Here is a 21,349-nt window from a genome sequence, read left to right as displayed (position 1 = left end):
TTTTCGTGAAAAGATGAGGGTTTATTTTCCACATTTCCATGAAACGGGTGGCAAACAAGATACAGGTTTGCAAACTATCTTGCTTCCTCTAGTTGGGATGACTGTAGATTGTTTAGAAGTCGTTAGCTGTTCTCTGGGATTTGGAACGAATCTCTCAGCATTGGAGGGAATCACCAAGATCTTACATTCTAAGCCTCTGGTCCCTGGACTGGTCATCCACATTTCTGAAAGGCCCATCCCACAGAAGTGCCCCAGAATGGAATGATCTTAGCTGAGTCCCCGTAGAAGAAGATTGATGTCACTCCTACAGGATATGACAATTCCTCAGAAGGAAGAGGAAGATTCCCCTGTCTCTACAGAAATCTGTCCTATCTCCATTTACAGAATATCGAGGTAAGTATTTTCTGTTGAAGGGTTTAATGACTCCATAGATATTAGCTCCCTCAGCATTCTTAGCTGATATCACCCAAGTCCTGAGACAGAAAGTACATAGTGACTGCACAGTCGGTGACAGCACCTCCAAAGTGCAGCAGACAGCACACTGGCTCTTTTGTAAGTACATTAAGAGTGGAGATGAGTTATTCCTTACAAGTGCTACAAAATGGTCCGATCTGAGCTGGCTTCGTCAATTAGTCCTAGGGAGGGAGATCAAGAGTCCTCTTTCAATATAGCATTGTAACTTATCTGTCTCAATGTATTGAATATTGAGAAAAGCAGATTTCAATGAAGTATTTAGCAGCTCCGTGGATACTGGATCCCCGAATCCTGACAGCTAACAAGTCCTAAATCCTGAAGTGCAAAGCATATAGTTCCCAGACATTGGATGATCAGTGCACCAACATGGAGGACATGACAAGGGATCTTTAGTGACAAGATCTTTATCAGTGAAGGATTTTTGAGAATTTCAAGGAGGCTGCTAACTCTCAAGGAATCGCCTTCTCTGCAAGGCCCAAACATGCATTGGGAAGCCTGGGAATCTCTAACTCACATCAGCCTGGATGGCTAAAGGGGCTCAGTTCACTGGTGAACTGATACTGCTCTAAAGGGGTGGGCATCTCCCTAGAAACGATTTTCCTCCCTTTTTAGAACAGGTAATATTCATGATCTGTTTGAAAACAGCTAGTCCACATGTTTCTTTAGTCCAGTAGGAAATGAAGCTTTTTTTTTTTCTTTAATGGAAAAATGAAGATTGTCCTTCCACATTGCAAGGACATTATCTCTGGAGATGAGTCTGTCTGCTATATTATGTTATGTAATCTAAGTTGGGTCCTCTCTGCAAATGGCAATCTCTTTCATCAACTCTCTATATTACTTATTTCAGCTTTATCATCCCTCATTTCCATTCTCCTGCCTTCTCAAAATGAAGCTATTTGCAGATAGCTGACTTTTCTTCCCTCTTTGTTTCATATCATTGAGACATCTCTCACTATTTCCTCCTTCACCCTTTTCTCACATGAAGAATATAAACCCCTCACAATGAACCCAATTCAATCCCTTCCTGTTCCATTAGATTCTCTCTTCTATAAACCCCCTTTTCAATCTTTATCTACTGGCTGCTTCCCTGTTGCCTACAAATAATGGGAGTATGGAGGTCATTGGGATGGAAAGAATGCAAAAATGAACATGCTCCCCAAAACAACCCTCACGTGATCCATAGCTATAATCCTGTGTCTCTAATCCCCTTCTTAGCTAAACTTGGGAAAACTTTCATATGTGTCTCCACTTCTCTGACTGGCTTCTCTACCCTCTTCAGTAGGGCTCTTGTCCCCATTCAACTAAAACCGCTGTCACTAAAGTTGACGATGATGTCTTCATTGCCATCAGTCTCCATGGATTCAATGATCCTTCCTTCTCGGATGATTCTCAGATCAATTTATTCAGCTCTAATCTATCCCTTCAATTCTAGTTTTGCATCAACAAGCGCTTTCTGGACATTTCAATCTGAATATCCCATAGGCATCTTGTAATCAATACGCCCCAAATAGAATTCATTATCTTACCCCCCAAAGCTCGCCCTTTACTCCTTTTTTCTATTTTCACCAATAGCACCACCATCTTAAGGTCCCAATTTTAGTAACAGCATTGATTCTTCAGCCCCATTGCCCTATATGTGGTCTAGTCTTGCTGTTTCTGCTCATATGATATTTCTAGTTAATGTCCCCTTTTTTCCCCTCACATAGCCATCACTGTTAAACAGGTTCTCATTACCTCCTGCCTGAACTATTACAATAGCTTTCTTCTAGGTATCCCGGCTTCAAGCCCCTCAAACAATACAATCCACCTTTCTTAGTCCTTAGCTGCCTGAGTGATTTTTCCTGAAGTTTAGAGCTATGTCATTTGTCACCTGTCCATCCTCTCTCCCTCCTCTTACTCAGGTACCTATTACCCCCATGATCAAACATTAAGTCCTTATCCATCCCCTTCCTTATTTTCCACTCTCCTTAAACTTCCTCTGCTTCCATCTACTCTAAGGTTCAGCTGCACTGGCACACTTGCTGTTCCTCCCATGTGACACTACATCTACTAATTCTAAACCTTTTCATTGGTCTATGCTTGCAATGAACTTCTTCCTCACTTTCACCTATTAGCTTCCCTGGTTACCTTAAGGACTTAGTTTCAATCCTATCTTCTGCAAGAGGATTATTTTATCCTAATCCTCTTCCACTGCTAGTGTCTTTCTGAAGATTACCTTCAGGTTTCTGTTTTTGGGTTTTTTTTTGGTAGCTATTTGCATGCTTCATCCCCCATCAGAATAACAGCTCCTTGCTGGCAGGAACCGAATATAAATTTCCTTCTTTGCCATTTAAAGCCCTTCACAACCCATCCCCTTCCTATTTTTCCATTCTTCTAATACTTTAAGGTGCTCTTGCCTACTTATGTGTTCTACACACATGACACTCTCCTCTCACTTCTTAACCCCTTCACTCACTGTACCCCTTGCCCAGAAAGGACCCCTCCTTCACTTTTGCCCCTCAGCTTTGCAGGCTTTAGCACTCAAATAAAATGCCATCTTCTGCAGAAGGCCTATCACAGTGACCTCCCCGACACAAATACCCTCCTTAGTGTTAGTGCTTTCAGAGTTTATCTTCCCTTTACACTGTAAATGTTTTTTATATATAGTTATTTGCATGTCTTCCCTGTCCCTGCCCCCCCCAAAATCTCCGCTCCTTGAAAAACGCTTTTTCCTTTCCTTTGTAGTTCTAACATTTAGCTTCTTTACTGAGATGATGGGGGTTTGTCCCCCCATCATTTCTGGAACATTTAAAGGCACTGGAAAAGTCACTCAGCCTTTAGTGATAGCCCAAGATTTGTCCCTCCCCACAGCAGCAGGCTGAAATGGAGAATGAAGGTTCTGGATCTCTGAGGAACACCTAGAGGCTTTTTACTGGAAACTGGAAACGTCTGGAAGCTTTAGTGATAGGATATCACTGTAGCTGGTCAGAATGGTGACCGAGGGCTCTGATTTTCTGAGGCTTTCTTTCCATTCAGTTCTGCGAAGGGAGCTGGAGTTGGGGGAGCGCTGGAAATATCCCAGGCTCTTCAGCGAACAGTCAAAGCTTAGCCCATATCACTACCTAGTGGCTGTGGAATCTTATATTGCAGCAGCGAAAAGTAAAAATGTCCCTACATCATTAGTTAAATCAGGTGGGGTTTATCTCATCTTTTCAGTACCAAGTCTCAGGAGCGTGGCGTCTGAGGGAGAAGGGTGAGGCTTCTTCTCTCTGCAAGCCGGATCTGCAAACTCTCAGGACACATGGACATTCCCCTGCACCTCGGGCGGTTCAACTCACCAATGGAGGCCGCAGCAGGAAGATCTTTAGTCCAAGAGCCGTGGCCGCACTGCCCCAGCCTGCGGGTCAGAGCAGACACTTCCAGATGAAGATGAGCCGGGAAACACTGCAATAACTTTTGTAAAGCCTAAGGGGAACTCCTGCCTTGCATCCTGATACCCATAATTTTCAGATGGGCTTGGATGGGATCAGAAGGGATGGGATTGTCTAGTGGGCCCCTGAGTCGCGGCAGCGCAACACTACCAAGAGCGAGCAGCCATTTGCTTGACTGCAACTCCACGCAGGCGCAGAAGAGTTCGGAAAAACATGGCCGTGCACAGGCCAAGAAGGAACAATATGATTGGCTACCGAATGAGGGTGTGGCCAAGCTCGCACCCGCCCTTACCTCTTCCTACTACACCCCTCCCACCCATTTTTGCAAGGACCTTCTTGGTGAAAGGCTAGGGATTGAAGTCTTCCTTCTTTTGAGATTTTCAACCTTTTCCTTTCAAATGCGGCGGGTAAATGTATGATTTCTCATTTTCTTAACCCATGCGGGACAATGGATATTTTGGGCGGTTTTGTCATGAGTGTCAGTGCTCCTCTTTTCCCCCCTTCACCTCCCCCCTACCCCACACTCCCCCAACTTGTGGTGGCACTGTTTGAGGGAGGAGCTAGTGATTTGTGTGGGGGACTGCAGTTTCTTTTGAAGTCAGGAGCCACCCTTTCCCTCGATCCTCTTCACCAAGTTGTTGGCTCTCACCTCTAAATCGGTCCCCCACCTTTTTGTGAAATGATCTCACAAAAGTCTGACCGTGTCTGTCTCCTGACAGCCCGCACTTCTCCAAAGTCTATAAGATGCTAACTCCTAAGCCTGGCATTGAAGGCCCTTGCTAATGTATTGGCCACCTATCTTTACAGCCTTATTTCGTATTTTATACAAACTTCACAAGCTCCGCATTCTAAATTCCCTATTCCATCGCACCTCTCTTGAGTCTTTATAAAGGCTGGCTTCTACACCTGAGGTGCACTTCCTTCCCCACCCCCCATCTCCAATTCTCAAAAACTCCACAAGGCTCAGCTGAGAGATCCCCTTTTTGTGAAGCACTTCCTGATCTCCTAGGCATAACTGCCCTTTCTCACTTCAATTTTCTAGTATTATATTTATTTCCATAATTTTGTATTACCTCCAGTAGAAGGTAAGCCCCCTTAAGACAGTAACATATAAAAGGTTCTTAATAAATGCTTGCTCAATTCACATAAATTTTCCCAAAGCTGAGGAAAGGAAGTGTGTGGTAAAAAAAAAAAATACCTTCCCTAATATCATGTGAGTGTGGATGCTGTGATGGGGCAAAAGCATTTCTAGGACCTCAAAGGACTGTGCGTGTCTAACCACTGTATTGCCTAACAGTGATGATCTTTTCCACTAACAGATTTAAAGCTGGTAGGAATCCTAAAAAGAAGCCATTTAATCTAATTCCCTTCATTTTACAGACCAGGAAACTGAGGCACAGACCGCTTAAGCTCTGCAGGAGCCACAGGTAATAGTATGTAGCTGAGACAGAATTTGAATCCTCTGACTGTAAATGCAACACCCATTTCATTACATGAGTCTCTGGTGAAATGAAATGCTTTGAGATCACTTGGCTTGCCTAACCTCTTTTTATTTACATGCTTTGGGTTAAATAGACATTTTACAATATTACTGGGGGAGGCAAGGGAGAATTTCGTACACTATATGTTTTATCATGCTTTACTTGGTTGTATAAAATAAAAGTTTCCACCTTCCTGTAAGCACTAACATATGTCAACATTTGCTTGAAGTGATAAGATTGAAACTAACAATCTCTGCTCTAAGAGCTCCATGATGCACCTCATTCAGTTTCTTATTAGCTCATTCTGAATGCTAAGTGATTCCTTGAAAGAGAAGTAGTTTGTACACTGTGCAGTGACCTATGAGTATTTAAGAAAATGCTATTTGCTTTTTTCCCCTTTTATTTAAGTCCACTCCAAGCATGTATGTAGGCAAACATGAATTGATTTGGGCATTGATTTGGAGATTTTAATTTTCTTCTTCTCTCTCTCAATTTCAAATGCCATCCTTAGTTCAGCCTTTAGCTAAGAGCTAAATATGTTTTGATTAACTTAAAATATCATGGTATAGTTGTATTTATTGTTAACCGACTACAGAAGCATACCAAAGTTATATATGTGGCTCAGGCCTGCACAACATAAGGCCCACCATAGGATTTTGGGTGGCCCTTGAAAAATGTAGGTTTGCCACCGAACACTCTCCTGTTTGTCACATGACCTGTGGCTACCAACAATCATCAGTCTGTCTCTAATCTAATCTATCTGTGGCCTGAAGATTATTAGCCTATTTTAATTTTGGCCCCTGCCTACTGCCACATTGTGCAAGTCTGATGTCGCTCATCAGAACAAGAAATGCAAGAAGAGAAGAGATGCTAAACGTTTGCCTTCAAGGATTACTCTGGATTAAGATGAGCCTTTTCATGTATAATACTTCTTCAATATTCAGTGACCTTTGAGTCAACACTCAATTCAGCAGTTCCTGTGTGCAAGGGCACTCTTACAGATACATATCACTCCCTCTCTTGGACTTAGTCTTCGAGCATTGCTGTTACTAACAACTTCATCTGCTGAAGTTGTCCTAGTGATGAACACCTTTGCACTTAGCTCCATTGGGCCTCATTGGCCTGCTCTATGTATGGTCCCTGGGCTGTACACTTGGAGCCTCTCTCTATGTTAGTAGGATCTACTAGCAATTCTGTTTTATTATCTGGGGAATTCAGGATCATCCCCATACCATGATGACATATGAGAGGGCAGAACCTTGGGAACAGGTTGCATTTGTAACAGGAGCTAAAACTGGGAAATGATTCTTCTGTCCTCCAAGTATATCCTTAAGCTTTGTTAAAACAAAGATAATGGTAGAGCAGCAGTTCTTGACCTCTTTACACCTTAAACATTTTTGAGGATTACCATAAGGGCTTTTGTTTATGTGAGTTATAATTATGAATATTTATCAGATTCAAAATTAAAACATCTTAATATTATTATGAAAATAATTCTGACCTCATAGAGCCCCTGAAAGGGTGTTGAGGACCCCTAGATCACACTTTGAGAATGACCAGTATAGAGCAGTTCAATGATTGTCATTTTCTTGAGTTTCAAATTAGCAAATATTTTGCTGAGTTCTATGTGTAAGACATTTAGGTATGGCCTGCGAAGGGTATAAAGAATTATAGGACATGATCTCTGCACTTAAGGAGCTTAAAATCTAGTTGAGAATATATGAAATGGTCCAAGTATTCTGGAAGGCATTTGGAATTATGCTAAGAAAATGACTTTGACTCAGAGATCCAACTGCTAGAAACACCACAAGGAAGCCAAAGATAGAAAGAAAATATTCACATCAGAACTTTTATGGTAGCAAAGACCTGCAAACAAAGTACGTGCCCATTGATTGGAGCATGACTAATTAAATTGTGGTACATATTGGATTACTAGTGCACCATAAGAAACAATGAATATGAAAAATTCTGATGTGCATGGGAAGACTTACATGACTTGATGTAGAGTGAAGCAAGGAGAATCAGGAAGACAAAATACATAATAACTACAGCAACATAATTAACTATGACAACAGCAAAAAGAAACTGCACAGTATATACTTATAATGACCAATCTTGTCCCTCTAAAAATGTTGAGAAAATGTAGTTTTCTTCATTCTTTAAAGATACAAAAGGCAATGGGTGTAGAATATTGCATATTGTCACATCTGATTAATATTCGGCTAGTTTTAATGAACTGGTTTTTTTCCTCTTAGAAATTATTTATTTTGTTACAAGGTTGCCTTGCAGGATAGAGAGAAGGGAATATATTTAGAAAGTGAAGGCAAGGTATGTATGAATGAGAAATCAAGAAATATTTTAAATTAAAAACAAAAGTCAGAAAACAGCAAAAAGTTTAAAGGCCAGTTCAAGACAGCTGAGATGTTACAAAGCTCTATTTGATTCCTTGCCAAATGTCATAGGACGTCTGAGTAAGGAGAGACCACTACAACCTAGGGTGGTCACCATGTCACATCTGACAATGAAGGGTCTTAAGTCAAAGAAATTTAACAGCCATTCTAGGAATTTCAAAATCAGGTATTAGATATCTGTGGCCTAGAGAATAACTTAGAGCAGACAGAATAGCAAAATAACTCAGGAGGGATAGCCACAGCATGAGATATCAGAATTAGGCTCACAGGACATCTTCACAGGCTTGAACACTAGGCTCAGTCTCACAAGATGGAATTTATGGGGATAAATAGAAAGTCCTGCACTTAAGTTCAAAAATATCAACCATACCATTGTAGGATGGGGTAAATCTGACGGGCCATCTGAAAAAAGAGCTACAAGCTTGTTCTAAATCAACAGGGTGCCGTGGTGGCAACAGTAGCTAATAGGAACTTCAATTTTCAAATGTTTGCTCGATCAGTTACATTACTTGAAGCCAGAGCCCAACACAAAGGTAATGAAAGTTCTGCTATACTCTATAATGTTCAGTTGTCCTTCCTACGCTTGGTGTAACATGAGTGGGATCTTAGGAGGTTCACTGACGAACAACTGGAGGGGTCCTATGATAAGACAGCTTAAAATTTGTTTAAGAACAGTTGAGGGGGAAGCAGCTAAGTGGTGCAGTGAGTAGAGCACTAGCCCTGGAGTCAGGAGGACCTGAGTTCAAATTCGCCCTCAGACATTTGACACATGTACTACCTGTGTGACCTTGGGCAAGTCACTTGCCCCCAATTGCCCTGCCAGAAAACAAAAGAAAAAAGAACAGTTGAGGGATCTGTGTATGACTTACCTTAAAGAAGAAAAGACTTGGGGGAACAGGAAGGGAAATGATAGCTAACGTTCAAATTATCTAAATTAATGTTATAGGGGAGAAAATTTTGTTGCAATATGAGGCACAAGTTTTCCACAATTAAAGCTGTCTGAGGGGAGAAAATTTGGAGCTCAGAATCATATGGAAGTGAACATTGAAAACTAAAAATAAATAAATAATTTTTTTTTTTAAAAAGGTTGTCTGAAAATGGAATGGGCTGCCTTGTGAACTTTGTGAGTTCCCCACTATAGGGGTTGTTCAGGTACTTATTGGCTGGAAGAACAATTGTCTGCAATGTTGCAGCTGAGATTATGGACTTGGTTGAACTAGATGAGTAAGAAGATGCCTTTCTAGCCTAGACTGATTGTGCAAAGAAATTAGGTCATCTGAGCGTTGTCTTTGTGAGTGTCGACATTTAGCAGCAAAAGCCTCTTGAAATGACTGATTATGCGGCAGATCAGCACCTGTACTAGAGAGGAGATAAAGGAAAACATCCATGTAAACTCTCTAGGGAGATTTATAAAAGGATATTCCTTTCCTGCCAGCTTGAGACAGGAGTAGAATGCTGCAGGCCTCTAAATGTGCTTGCAGACTCAGGTGGTGGTGTCCCTACTAAAGCTGGCTCTCCAAGCTTTATCATTTAATATAGGTAGGATCGTATCTGTGGCATGGGCTAGGAGTGCTTTCTCTTTTGGGATGTTCCAGGACAGTGATTGATAGCTGAAAGGTGTTACCTGTTACCTCTACTTCCAGATCTGTAATTGGTTGATGGGGATGGGAATGTGGGATGGAAGTGTTTCTCTTTGATTCCGAGTTATCTAAGAAGGATGTGGAAGGTTTTATCTATGATCCCAAGTGCTATGGGGCCATTTGGGTCTAGTTGGACACTTCTCTATTTTTAAGTTGTAAAACAAGGAGAAGACCTAGTCAGATGGTTTGAGAGACAAAAGCAAAAGAAGCAATTGTAACTACACACATATGCAGTATATTTGCCAATTAATGTGGACATGAGTCTTCTCACAGTGTTCAAGAAGAATGCTTGGAATACGGCTATGAATTGTTTTCTCAAATGAGAATCAAAGGATCTCTAATAGATGTGCTTATAACTTCTTTTTTTTTTCCTTTGGAGAGGGGAGAGCCAGGCAATTAGGATTAAGTGACTGGCCCAAGGTCACACAGCTAGTACATGTGTCAAGTGTCTGAGGCCGGATTTGAACTCAGGTCCTCTTGACTCCAGGGCTGATGCTCTATTCACTGTACCACCTAGCTGCCCCTCACTGTGCCAAATAGCTGTACCCTTACAACTTCTTGCCTTGGGATTCTACGTAAGAATGCTAACTCAGCTCCTCTAGGGGAGAGGGAATAAACTTCTAATACACAGAGATTCTAACAAAGGTAGGAAGATCATAATTATTAAAACAGTTATATAGAAATGTGTGTATCTTTCTGTGGCAAGCAATAACAATTCATTTGCATCTCTTTGAGGAAGGATGGTACTCGCAGTTACAAAATTATAAGAAGCAAACATATCTTTATAAAAGACGTCATAAGAAATGTCTTAGAAAGCACAAAGCTTAAGGTATGAAATGAACTGAGGCAGTCATAGTTGGAGAGATTGTACACCAATGAGTTCTGTATTTACCTATTTCCATATATTTAGATGAATATATTAGTTGCACATTGAGTACTTTCTCACCTATGTAACCTCCATATCATTTTGAGTGTTCAGGCTTTCTTTCGCTTTCCATAGGTCAGCCTTCTACATTTTCTTCTATTTTTTCATTTTTTAGATTTTGTTTGACTGTTTCTTGATGTCTCATAGAGTTATTAGCTTCTACTTGCCCAATTCTCATTTTTAATGTATTGGTTTTTTTTTCCTTTAGCTTCTCTATCTCCTTTTCCATTTGGTTGATTTTACTTTTCAATGAGACATTTTCTACATTTATATTTTGAATCTCCTTAACCATTTTGACGATTTTACTTTTTAAAAAATTGTTTTCATCAGTGAAATTTTTTTTCAATTTTTTTCTTTTATCTCCCTAACTTGGTTTTTAAAGTCCTCCTTGAGTTCTTCCAGGAATGGTTTTTGGTTTGGAGACCAGTTCATTTTCCCTTTTGAGGTTTCAGATGTGGGTGTAGTGTCCATGCTGTCCTCTGCTGAATTGGTATTTTGATCTTCTCTGTCTCTATAACACAAATCAATGGGCTTTGGCTTTTTAGCGTGTTTTTTTCATGTTTTTTTTTTCCCCGTGGCTTCTAAAGTGGATCTCTGTTTCTGAGGCTCTGTCCCAAGTTTCTTGTATTGGAATCTGTGGGCCTCCTCACTGGCTTTATGTTCTATGGCCTCTGGTTTCGTGAGGTGTGGGGGAGGGGTGGTTTGGCTCTTGGGAGTCCCCTCTTCACCAGGACTGCTCTACAGCCCAGGTGGTCTCAGCTGTTGTCTGTGTTGGTGTCTGCCACTTCCCGTGGCTGTGCAAAGGCACATCTGGGTTCCTGGTGTTGACATTTGTTAGCTCCACCCCTTCAGTTACTCTTGTTCTGCTGAGGTGGGGCCTGCTGGAATACTTCTCTTCCTGCACTAGTCTCCTTCTGCCACCAGAAGGAGGGCCCTCTCCCCAACCTCTCTTGCTGCTGAAGCCCCCCTTCTGGCTCTTCTGTTTCTCCTGAGGTAGTATTCTCTGATTTTACTCAAGGGAGAGATAACAGCCCTGGACATTATAGCTCCCAGAAGTTCAAGAAGGCGAGTTTCAAACCTTTAGAATGTGTATGGGCTCTGCGCTGGTGTCTCCTGTAGCTCCAACAGACTCCTGTCCTGGGCTGAGAGGCCTGGGGCTCAATTGTGACCGTAGCCACTACATCTGCCCTGGGCCTGTTCCTGCTCCGGTGTTTCACTCTTCCAGATGGGCATGCTGGCTGCATTCCTCTGCTGTGTCCGGTCGGTTTGGTCTGGTGCCATTCCATGTGCCCGACACTCCTGCCCCTCTCAGTCTACTAGTGGCTTCTAACTCTCTGAAATCTGCTCAGATTCACTTTTTTAGACGTATCTGACAGAATTTGTGAGGAAGCTCCAGTAGTTCCCTCCTTTCACAGGGCCATCTTGGCTCAGCCCTAAACCAGTTTTATAAAAAACAAAAGGCCTGTCCCAAACAGTGGTAGAAGGCAAGTAAGAAAGGCAACTGACAAGGTTTCCAAATGATGATACAGGATCCCAAAGTAGAGAAAATGCGTAAAAGGTTTGGCCCATGCCTTCATTCTCTCATTTGACTGAATTAAGCCAAGTTAGTAATTCTCTTACACAGAGGGAGGCTTACTTTTCTAAAAGATTATTTTATTTATTTTTACAAGCATTTATTCTCTCTCCCTCTCACTGTTGAGCAATTTTGAAAAAATAAAACTCTCGTTACATATGCATAATTCAGCAAAACAGATTTCTATATTGGCCTTGTCCAAAAATGTCCATGTCGCTCCGCAGTTTAAGATCCTCATCTCTCTCTCATAGGCGGTGGGTGGCATGCTTTATCCTCTGTGCTCCTGGTTCATTGTTGCAGTGAAAAGAGTTCTAAAGGCTTTCGAAGTTATTGTTAGCATATAAATTGATCTCTGAGTTCTGTTTATATTATTCTGCATCGGTTTCTTCTGAAACTATCCATTTTATCATTTCCTATGACAGAATATATATTCTGTTCTGTTCACATGTCATAACTTGTTTAACCATTCCCCAATAGGTAGGTACCTTGGTTTCCAATTTGAAGCTACTAAGAAAAGAGCTGCTATAAATATTTTTGTACACATGGGACCTTTTTCTGTGTCTTTGATCTTATCGGGGTATAGAGGTCTGGTTGTGGTCTCACTGGGTCAAAGGGTATGTGCAGTTTAGGGACTTTGGGGACGTCGTGACAAAGTGGTTTCCAGAATGACTTGACCAATTCACAGCTCCGCCAAATATTTGGAGATTTTGGAGAAAACATTCACATTTAACCACAAGATTTAAAGAATCAGTTTTTGAAGTTTTTTTTTTTAACTTTCCATTAGCCATGTACTTGAACCAAGGGTTATCTGTTCTTGGTTCCCTTCCGGTCATAATGCTACCGTAACTACACCACTTTATGTGAAGTTGCTGCATTGATCAGGGCAAAAATATCAAGCTTTGAGAACAAATTGAAATGTTCCGTTTTGGTAGTTGCTGGGATTTTATTCTTCTTGGATGTTTGAGATCTTACTGGGGAAAAAGAAATCTTTGCTTACAAAAGGATGCAGCAAATCGCATTTCTTCTCTTGATCTTCTTTTTAGTTTACCTGTGAACAGCTCTTCAGCCTTGGGAATGAATAGTGGTACATCTGAGGAGTACTTCCAGGCCACCAATCATGCAGAGCAGACCATCCGCAAAATGGAGAACTACCTCCAGCATAAACAGCTCTGTGATGTGTTCCTCATTGTGGGACATCACACGATCCCAGCCCACAGGTTTGTGCCTCTACTTTAGCTGAACGATTTCAGTGTGGGGAGGGAATTGGAGGTGGGGAGGGGAGATTGCAAGAATTCTCAAGAATGAGGAAAGAGTCCATACTTTAATGTTACTTCTGGCTTGCTACAGTAATAATTAGAATATCAAACAAACTGGAGCCCTGGAAAAAGGGATATGGAATTGATTATAGCTTTGAAAAGATTCTGAACAAGAAGGCCCATTTTTTTTTCTTTAAAGGGCTTGCAAATAGAGACAGTTTCATTCTTTGTGCTGGTATCCCCAGTGCTTGAGCAAAGTGCCTGACATATAATGGGTACAAAACAGAGGCCTGTTGATTGATTAGACAAAAACCAAGATTCAGAGAGGTTCTTAAAGCAGTTCAAGTCCACATTCTTAATTTCCCTTTGGATGTTCATCGAACACTTTCACAGCCCACAAAGTATCATGTGGAAGGCAGTCTCATCTATGTTCTCAAGTTCAATTTTATGCTTTCCAGCAATATGATAGATTAATTGAAATTCTTCTGAAATATTCCTTTTTCAAGGCTGGTGCTGAGTGCTGCATCGGACTATTTTGCTGCAATGTTTACTAATGATGTGCTGGAAGCCAAACAAGAAGAGATCAAGATGGAGGGAATAGACCCAGACGCGCTGAAAGCTTTGGTGCACTATGCTTACACAGGTAACCCCAACTTCACCAAATTCCCTAAGTGAAAAGCAATGATCAAAGCTTTGTCCTTTCCCTCCCATGTCTGATCAGTTCATCTTTTCACACCAGTTCACGGAGTCCCACCCACCTGAAGAACTGGTAATGAAATACCTGTTCACGTGTGGCTTCTACTTCCCCACTTTATAGGATCACAGCATATTAGGGCTAGGAGGAGCCTTAGAAACCATCTTGCCCAATAGAGGAAGATACTAAGGCCCAGAGAGAATAAGCTTGACCAGGGTAGAACAGGCTGAGCAAAATCTGAATTCTGGTTTCATGACCCCAAGTCCAGGACACTTTCTGCTATATCATGTGGCTTCTTGTTACTACGAGAGTCCAAATAGAGGCAGCAAGATGGTTCAGTGGCTTGAGTGCTGGGCCTAGGGTCAGCAAGACCTGAGTTTAAATCCAGCATCACACACTTACTAGCTGTATGACCCTGAGCAAGTCACTTAACCTCTGTTTGCCTTAATGTACTAGAGGAGGAATAGCAAACCACTCCAGTATCTTTGCCAAGAAAACCCATGGACAGCACTGCTGTGTTATGGTTCATGGGGTCATGAAGAGCTGGACATGACTGAACAACTAAACAAAGAATCCAAATACTATGGAAAATATTGGAAATAGTTCCTGACTCTTGAATTACAGATATTTAACATGTAGATTGCCTAAAGAGTCAAGAGACAGATAATAATCTTTTTTTTTCTTTTTTTATTTAAATTTATTTATTTAACATATTTGGTTTTCAGCATTGATTTTCACAACAGTTTGAATTACAAATTTTCTCCCCATTTCTACCCTCCCCCCTACTCCAAGATGGCTTATATTCTGGTTGCCCTGTTCCCCAGTCAGCCCTCCCCTCTATCACCCCTCTCCCCTCTCCTCCCCTTTTCCCTTCCTTTCTTATAGGGCAAGATAAATTTCTACGCCCCATTGCCTGTGTATCTTATTTTTTAGTTGCATGCAAAAACTTTTTTTTTTGAACATCTGATTTTAAAACTTTGAGTTCCAAATTCTCTCCCCTCTTCCCTTCCCACCCACCCTCCCTAAGAAGTCGAGCAATTCAACCTAGGCCACACATGTATCATTATGTATAACCCTTCCACAATACTCATGTTGTGAAAGGCTAACTACATTTTGCTCCTTTTCAACTCATCCCGCTTTATTGAATTTTTTCCCTTGACCCTGTCCCCTTTCCAAAGTGTTTGTTTTGATTACCTCCACCCCCATCTGCCCTCCCCTCCATCATCTCCCCCCCCCTTTTATTTTATTTTTTTTTATCTTCCTCCCTCTTCTTTCCTGTGGGGTAATATACCCAACTGAGTATGTATGGTATTCCCCCTCAGGCCAAATCTGATGAGAGCAAGGTTCACTCATTCCCCCCTCACCTGCCCTCTCCCCTCCTCCCACAGAACTGCTTCCTCTTGCCACCATTATGCGAGATAATCCACCCCATTCTATCTCTCCCTATCTCCCTCTCTCAGTATGTTGCTCTCTCATCCCTTAATTTCATTTTATTTCTTTTAGATATCTTCCCTTCATCTTCAACTCACCCTGTGTCTGCACTCTCTCTTTTACATATATATATATATATATATATAAACACACATATATATATATACACATACATATACATACATACATACATATACACATAGATATATACATACATACACATTCACTTATATATACACATAAACATATATATGTGTGTGTATATATATATATATATATATATATATATATATATATATGCATATTCCCTTCAGCTACTCTAATACTGAGGTCTCATGAATCATACACGTCATCTTTCCATGTAGGAATGTAAACAAAACAGTTCAACTTTAGTAAGTCCCTTGCAATTTCTGTTTCTTGATTACCTTTTCATGCTTCTCTTGATTCTTGTGTTTGAAAGTCAAATTTTCTATTCAGCTCTGGTCTTTTCACTGAGAAAGCTTGAAAGTCCTCTATTTTATTGAAAATCCATATTTTGCCTTGGAGCATGATACTCAGTTTTGCTGGGTAGGTGATTCTAGGTTTTAATCCTAGCTCCATTGACCTTCGGAATATCGCATTCCAAGCCCTTCGATCTCTTAATGTAGAAGCTGCCAGATCTTGGGTTATTCTGATTGGGTTTCCACAATACTCAAATTGTTTCTTTCTGGCTGCTTGCAGTATTTTCTCCTTGATCTGGGAGCTCTGGAATTTGGCAGCAATATTCCTAGGAGATTTCTTTTTGGGATCTATTTGAGGAGGCGATCGATGGATTCTTTCAATTTCTATTTTGCCCTGTGGCGCTAGAATATCAGGGCAGTTCTCCTTGATAATTTCTTAAAAGATGATATCTAGGCTCTTTTTTTGATCATGGCTTTCAGGTAGTCCAATAATTTTTAAATTATCTCTCCTGGATCTATTTTCCAGGTCAGTGGTTTTTCCGATGAGGTATTTCACATTGTCTTCCATTTTTTCATTCCTTTGGTTCTGTTTTATAATATCCTGATTTCTCATAAAGTCACTAGCTTCCACTTGCTCCAATCTAATTTTTAAAGTAGTATTTTCTTCAGTGGTCTTTTGGACCTCCTTTTCCATTTGGCTAATTCTGCCTTTCAAGGCATTCTTCTCCTCATTGGCTTTTTGGAGCTCTTTTGCCATTTGAGTTAGTCTGTTTTTTAAGGTGTTGTTTTCTTCAGTGTATTTGTCAGTATTTTTTTGGGTCTCCTTTAGCAAGTCATTGACTTGTTTTTCATGGTTTTCTCGCAACCTTCTCATCTCTCTTCCCAATTTTTCCTCTACTTCTCTAACTTGCTTTTCCAAATCCTTTTTGAGTTCTTCTACGGCCTGGGGCCAGTTCATGTTTTTCTTGGAGGCTTTTGTTGTAGGCTCTATGACTTTATTGTCTTCTTTAGGCTGTATGTTTTGGTCTTCTTTGTCACCAAAGAAAGAATCCAAAGTCTGAGACTGAATCTGGGTATGCTTTCGCTGCGTGGCCATATTCCCAACCAACTAACTCCACCATTGAGTTTCTCAGCGGGGAATGACTGCTTGTAGACTAAAGAGTTCTATGTTCCACGTTTGGGGGGGAGGTGCCAGCTCTGTCATACCCACACTCCTCCTTCCCCAAGAACCCCCAACCCGAACTGGGCTTAGATCTTCAGCAGGCTGTGCACCCCTGCTCTGATCCGCCACTTAATTCCTCCCACCAGGTGGGCCTGGAGCCGGAAGTAACAACAGCTGTAGCTGCCCCACCTCCGCTGCCCCCGGGGCTGGAAGCCGAACTGCGAACTCCTTCCACTCCCGCAGCTTTTCCCACTAACCTTCTCCGCAGTCTTTGGTGTCCGCGGGCCGAGAAGTCTCGCAACTGCCGCAGCTCACTGAATCAGGGCGCTAGGGCCCCCTCCGCCTGGCTTCTGGTCTGGATGGTCCACGCTGCTCAGGCTGGGCTCTGCTCCACTCCGTTCCCAGCTCCCAGCTCCCAGCTCTGTGTGGAATAGACCTCACCCAGAGACCATCCAGGCTGTCCTGGGCTGGAGCCCTGCTTCCCTCTGCTGTTCTGTGGGTTCTGCCATTCTAGAATTGGTTCAGAGCCATTTTTTATAGGTTTTTGGAGGGACTCGGTAACGGAGTTCACTCTAGTCCCTGCTTACCAGCTGCCATCTTGGCTCTGCCCCCTGACAGATAATAATCTTGCATAAGACTCTAGGGACCTACCTCTCTATAATTATTTGGACACAGTCTTGCCTAAACAGAGTGGGTTGAGTCCTATGCTAAATATTTATTCCTTTTCCTGCTTTGGATATTAAATCTATATTCACTTCCAACCAACTCATTTTGTCAGCGTGTGTGATTACACATCTAATGTCTCCCACTATTCAAAAGGTCAGGATCCAGAAATTTCAGAGTTGAAAGGGACCTCAGCAGCCCTCTAGTCCAGACCATACCCCCAAAAGAATCTCCATTACAACACACCCTCCAGTCATCCAACCTCTGCTTGAAGACTGCCAGTGACAAGGGAATCCATCATTCGACTTTGGCATAGTTCTAGAATGAGAGATTTAGTGCTGGAAGGACCTTCAAGGCATCTAGTGCACCCCTCTCATTTCAGTGATGTGGAAAGCGAGGCAGAGAGGTATAGTCACTTGGCCAGGGTCACACAGGTAGTAAATGACAAAGGCAAGTTTTGAATCCAGGCCCTCTGATTCAAAATCCAGCATTATTTCTGCTGTGCCACCCCCTCTGTTCGGAAGTTTTGTCTTACCTTAAACCTAAATCTGCTGTTTTGAAACTTACCCCTATTTCTCTTGGCCAAGTCCAATAATTCTGCTTCCCATCAATAAAGACAGCTAGCCTGGCCCTGGGGATTTTCTACTCTAGGCTAAATATCCCTTCTAACCAATCCTCACTGTGTGTGTGTGTTTGTATTTATATGTGTGTGTGTGTGTGTGTGTGTGTGTGTGTATGTATGTATATGTATATGTATCTTAGGTATCTTAGAATTGAAGGAAGACACCATAGAAAATCTGCTGTCTGCGGCCTGTCTCCTCCAACTTTCTCAAGTCATTGAAGTTTGCTGCAACTTCCTCATAAAGCAACTCCATCCTTCCAACTGCTTAGGGATCCGCTCGTTCGGCGACGCACAGGGATGTGTGTGTCTCCTGAAGGTGGCACATGAGTACACGATGGTAAGCACAGCAGTCCTCTTTATTTCTGTTGCCAGGTTTTAGCCGGCTGTACAACTCGCTCCCTGGTTTGTGGGTTTTTTAGTCGTGCCAACTACCGACACCCACATTTTGTACCTACAGCTTGCAAAAACAAAAGTCTCAGAATAGCCTCAAACTGAACCTCGTAAAGACGTGTTTCTTTTTAAAAACTGTTTTCAACAAAGAAAATCCTTGAGGCAGCTAGGTGGCACAGTGAGCAGAGCACCAGCCCTGGAGTCAGGAAGACCTGAGCTCAAATCCAGCCTCAGATACTTGACACACTAACTAGCTGTGTGACCTTGGGCAAGTCACTTAATCCCGATTGCCTTCCCTTCTCCCCTCCAAAAATCTAACAAACAAAAAAAGAAAAACCTGTTTTTTATCTCTTCCTTCTCCCCCACCCCATTGGGAAAAAAACCCAAAGCTCTTATAGCAAATATTATTACAAGAATCTATGGATGTTTGTTCAAGCAAAGCAAATCCCTACATTGGCCAAATCCAAAAACGTCCATTTCAGTTGTGTACCCTGAATCCATTACTTCTCCTTCAGGAGGTGGGTAGGATACCACTTCATTGGTCCTCTGGAATTGTGGTTGGTCATTGAGTTTTATCAGAGTTCTTAAGTCTTTCAAAACTGTTTGTCTTTACAGTGTTGTTGTTATATAAGTTGTGGTTCTGCTCTGTTCATACTGAGTCAGTTCATGTTTCCCAGGTTTCTCTGAAACCATCCCATTTGTCATTTTTTACAGTACAGTGGCAGTCCATGACACCCAAATGGCCTAATTTGTTCAGCCCAGTTTTTTATAACTCTGAAAAAAACTGTTAGAAATACTTCTGGGTGTATGGGTCCGTTTCTTCTTTCTTTGATCACTTTGGCACGTAGGCTAGTCATGGTAACACTGAGTCCAAACGTATGCACTATTTAGTGACTCTCTTGGCAAAAGTACACATTTTTTCTAGCATCATAAACCTAGAGCTGAAAGGGACATTCTAGGTCATCTTATCCAGTACCCTTCATTTTGCAGAGGATGAAACTGAGGCACAGAGAGACTAAGTGACTGGCCCGAGGTCACACAGTGACAGAACTGGGATTGGAACTATGTATATATATATGAAGAAGTTCTTTCTGTAGGCTCCGATTTGCACAGTGTTTTGTAACATTTCCAATTTTCAATTTGGAGATAGCTCCTCAAAGTGACACGGTTATCTTCCTTTCTTTCTTGCATTCTTTTTTTAAAGTCAGGAGCTGTAATATTATGACTGGATTGATACCAGCTGAGATGGGTTCAGAATTACCCAACTTGGATTTCTGAAAGTATATTTGCTGTGTTTTCTATAATAATATAAAATAAAATAAGTATCTGGGTAACAGTCAGTCCTTTAAGTTACAGTAAGCCCAAAGTCCTATTAACCCCAGTAGGAATAGTAATGGTCAATCACATATTTGTATAAAATGGTTCCCAAGGATTTTCATTGTCCATAAAATTTCTCCCTGCAGTCAAATTATAGAAAGTAAGACAACGTACAGAGTATATGGTGGGGGCAGAGAGAGAACCTAAATTAGGGAAATTAAATGCGACATTACCACAAATACCAATCTTTGCCTAAATCAATGAAGAGAAATAACTCACTCTTGTCCCTTGCTAGGAATGACATGGACAAAGGAGGTCTTGCTCTGAAGCCAAATCAAGAGATAAATACGTCAGGATAAAAAAAAATAACTCCAGTAGGATTTATTCTTTCTTTTCCTTCAGATTAAAACAATGTAAGAGATACTACCAGAGCTAAAGGTGAAGGGATACACATGAAAGGGGACCACAAAGATTTTAGATACGAAAAGCAAAGCAATTCCACCAATGTGGAGAGAGGTGTTAGAGCTTTAAAGCATTTCAGCCACCATCTCGGTTTTCATTCATTTAAGCAAACGGGAGTGTTTCTCTAGGGCTGTGGACTATACTTAACAATGACAATTCTGCACGAGACGGAAATTCTCTGCAGTGGGTTAAAGAGACCGGCTTGTTCATGGAGACTGTTGTAGATATGAATCATCCAAGGCGCTTCAGGAGACAATGACACTGCAAGTAGAATTGCCTTGTGACAGGCTCAAATTTGAAAATGTGTCATTTAAAGAGGCTATTTTTATCTCTCTGCCCTAAATGCTGATTCCTTATAATCTAAAGAAAGAGCAGTTAGATAGTTCAACGATGAACCCCACCACAAAAAGCAAACATGAGAACTTCCTGAGAGATTACTTCAGTTCTTAAAGCTTGAGTATTAACGGTTTCCTGCCTGGTATCTGACTCTAGCAGACAAAACATTTTCTGATAAACAGCTTGAGTTTATTTCTGTAGCTACAAATGGATTTGTCTTCCTTTTCCTATTATGTGACTGAAACAGTGTTAAAGCAGGATGTGCATTAAAATGCAATGCTGGTGTCCTCTTTAATCCCACCCCACCCCAGTTATTTTTGTCCATATCGTACACATTGTCGAAATAACCAAAAGACATTCCATAATGAAATGTTTGTGATGTATTGTTTGGTGTTGAAAAAGAATTCAAAACTCCTTTATGTATTAAATTACAATTCTAGTGTTATTGACAGAGAATTTCACAAAGGGTACTCTAATCATTGAATGAGTTTCATGAAATCGATATGCTAGATAGACAAACTTGAGTAGAAACCACAACACTGGGAAAGAAAATATTTAAGGTGGAGCAAGCAAGGGGTTTCTCTCAAAATGACAAGCAAAATTGTACACCAGGGTGGAGGCAGTTTGTATCATAGTCTTTAAAAGTAATTGAAAGATTCTCT

The 21,349-nt window shown here is 41.3% G+C and overlaps 1 protein-coding gene across 1 annotated transcript in view; it reads left to right on the top strand.

Moving 5' to 3' along the window:
* KLHL4 (kelch like family member 4) overlaps positions 1-21,349 on the top strand; it is a 276,789-nt gene that overhangs the window by 214,781 nt on the left and 40,659 nt on the right. Inside the window, exons 2-4 of the mRNA XM_036740231.1 lie at positions 12,958-13,131; positions 13,677-13,813; positions 18,323-18,519. Of these exons, the coding sequence (XP_036596126.1) occupies positions 12,958-13,131; positions 13,677-13,813; positions 18,323-18,519 (508 nt within the window). The remainder of the gene's footprint in view (positions 1-12,957; positions 13,132-13,676; positions 13,814-18,322; positions 18,520-21,349) is intronic.

Source organism: Trichosurus vulpecula, chromosome X (assembly GCF_011100635.1).
Source record: "Trichosurus vulpecula isolate mTriVul1 chromosome X, mTriVul1.pri, whole genome shotgun sequence".
In the NCBI taxonomy this organism is placed as follows: Eukaryota; Metazoa; Chordata; class Mammalia; order Diprotodontia; family Phalangeridae; genus Trichosurus; species Trichosurus vulpecula.
The sequence above is the reverse complement of the archived record's forward strand: the minus strand, read 5'-3'. Positions and strand labels throughout refer to the sequence as shown.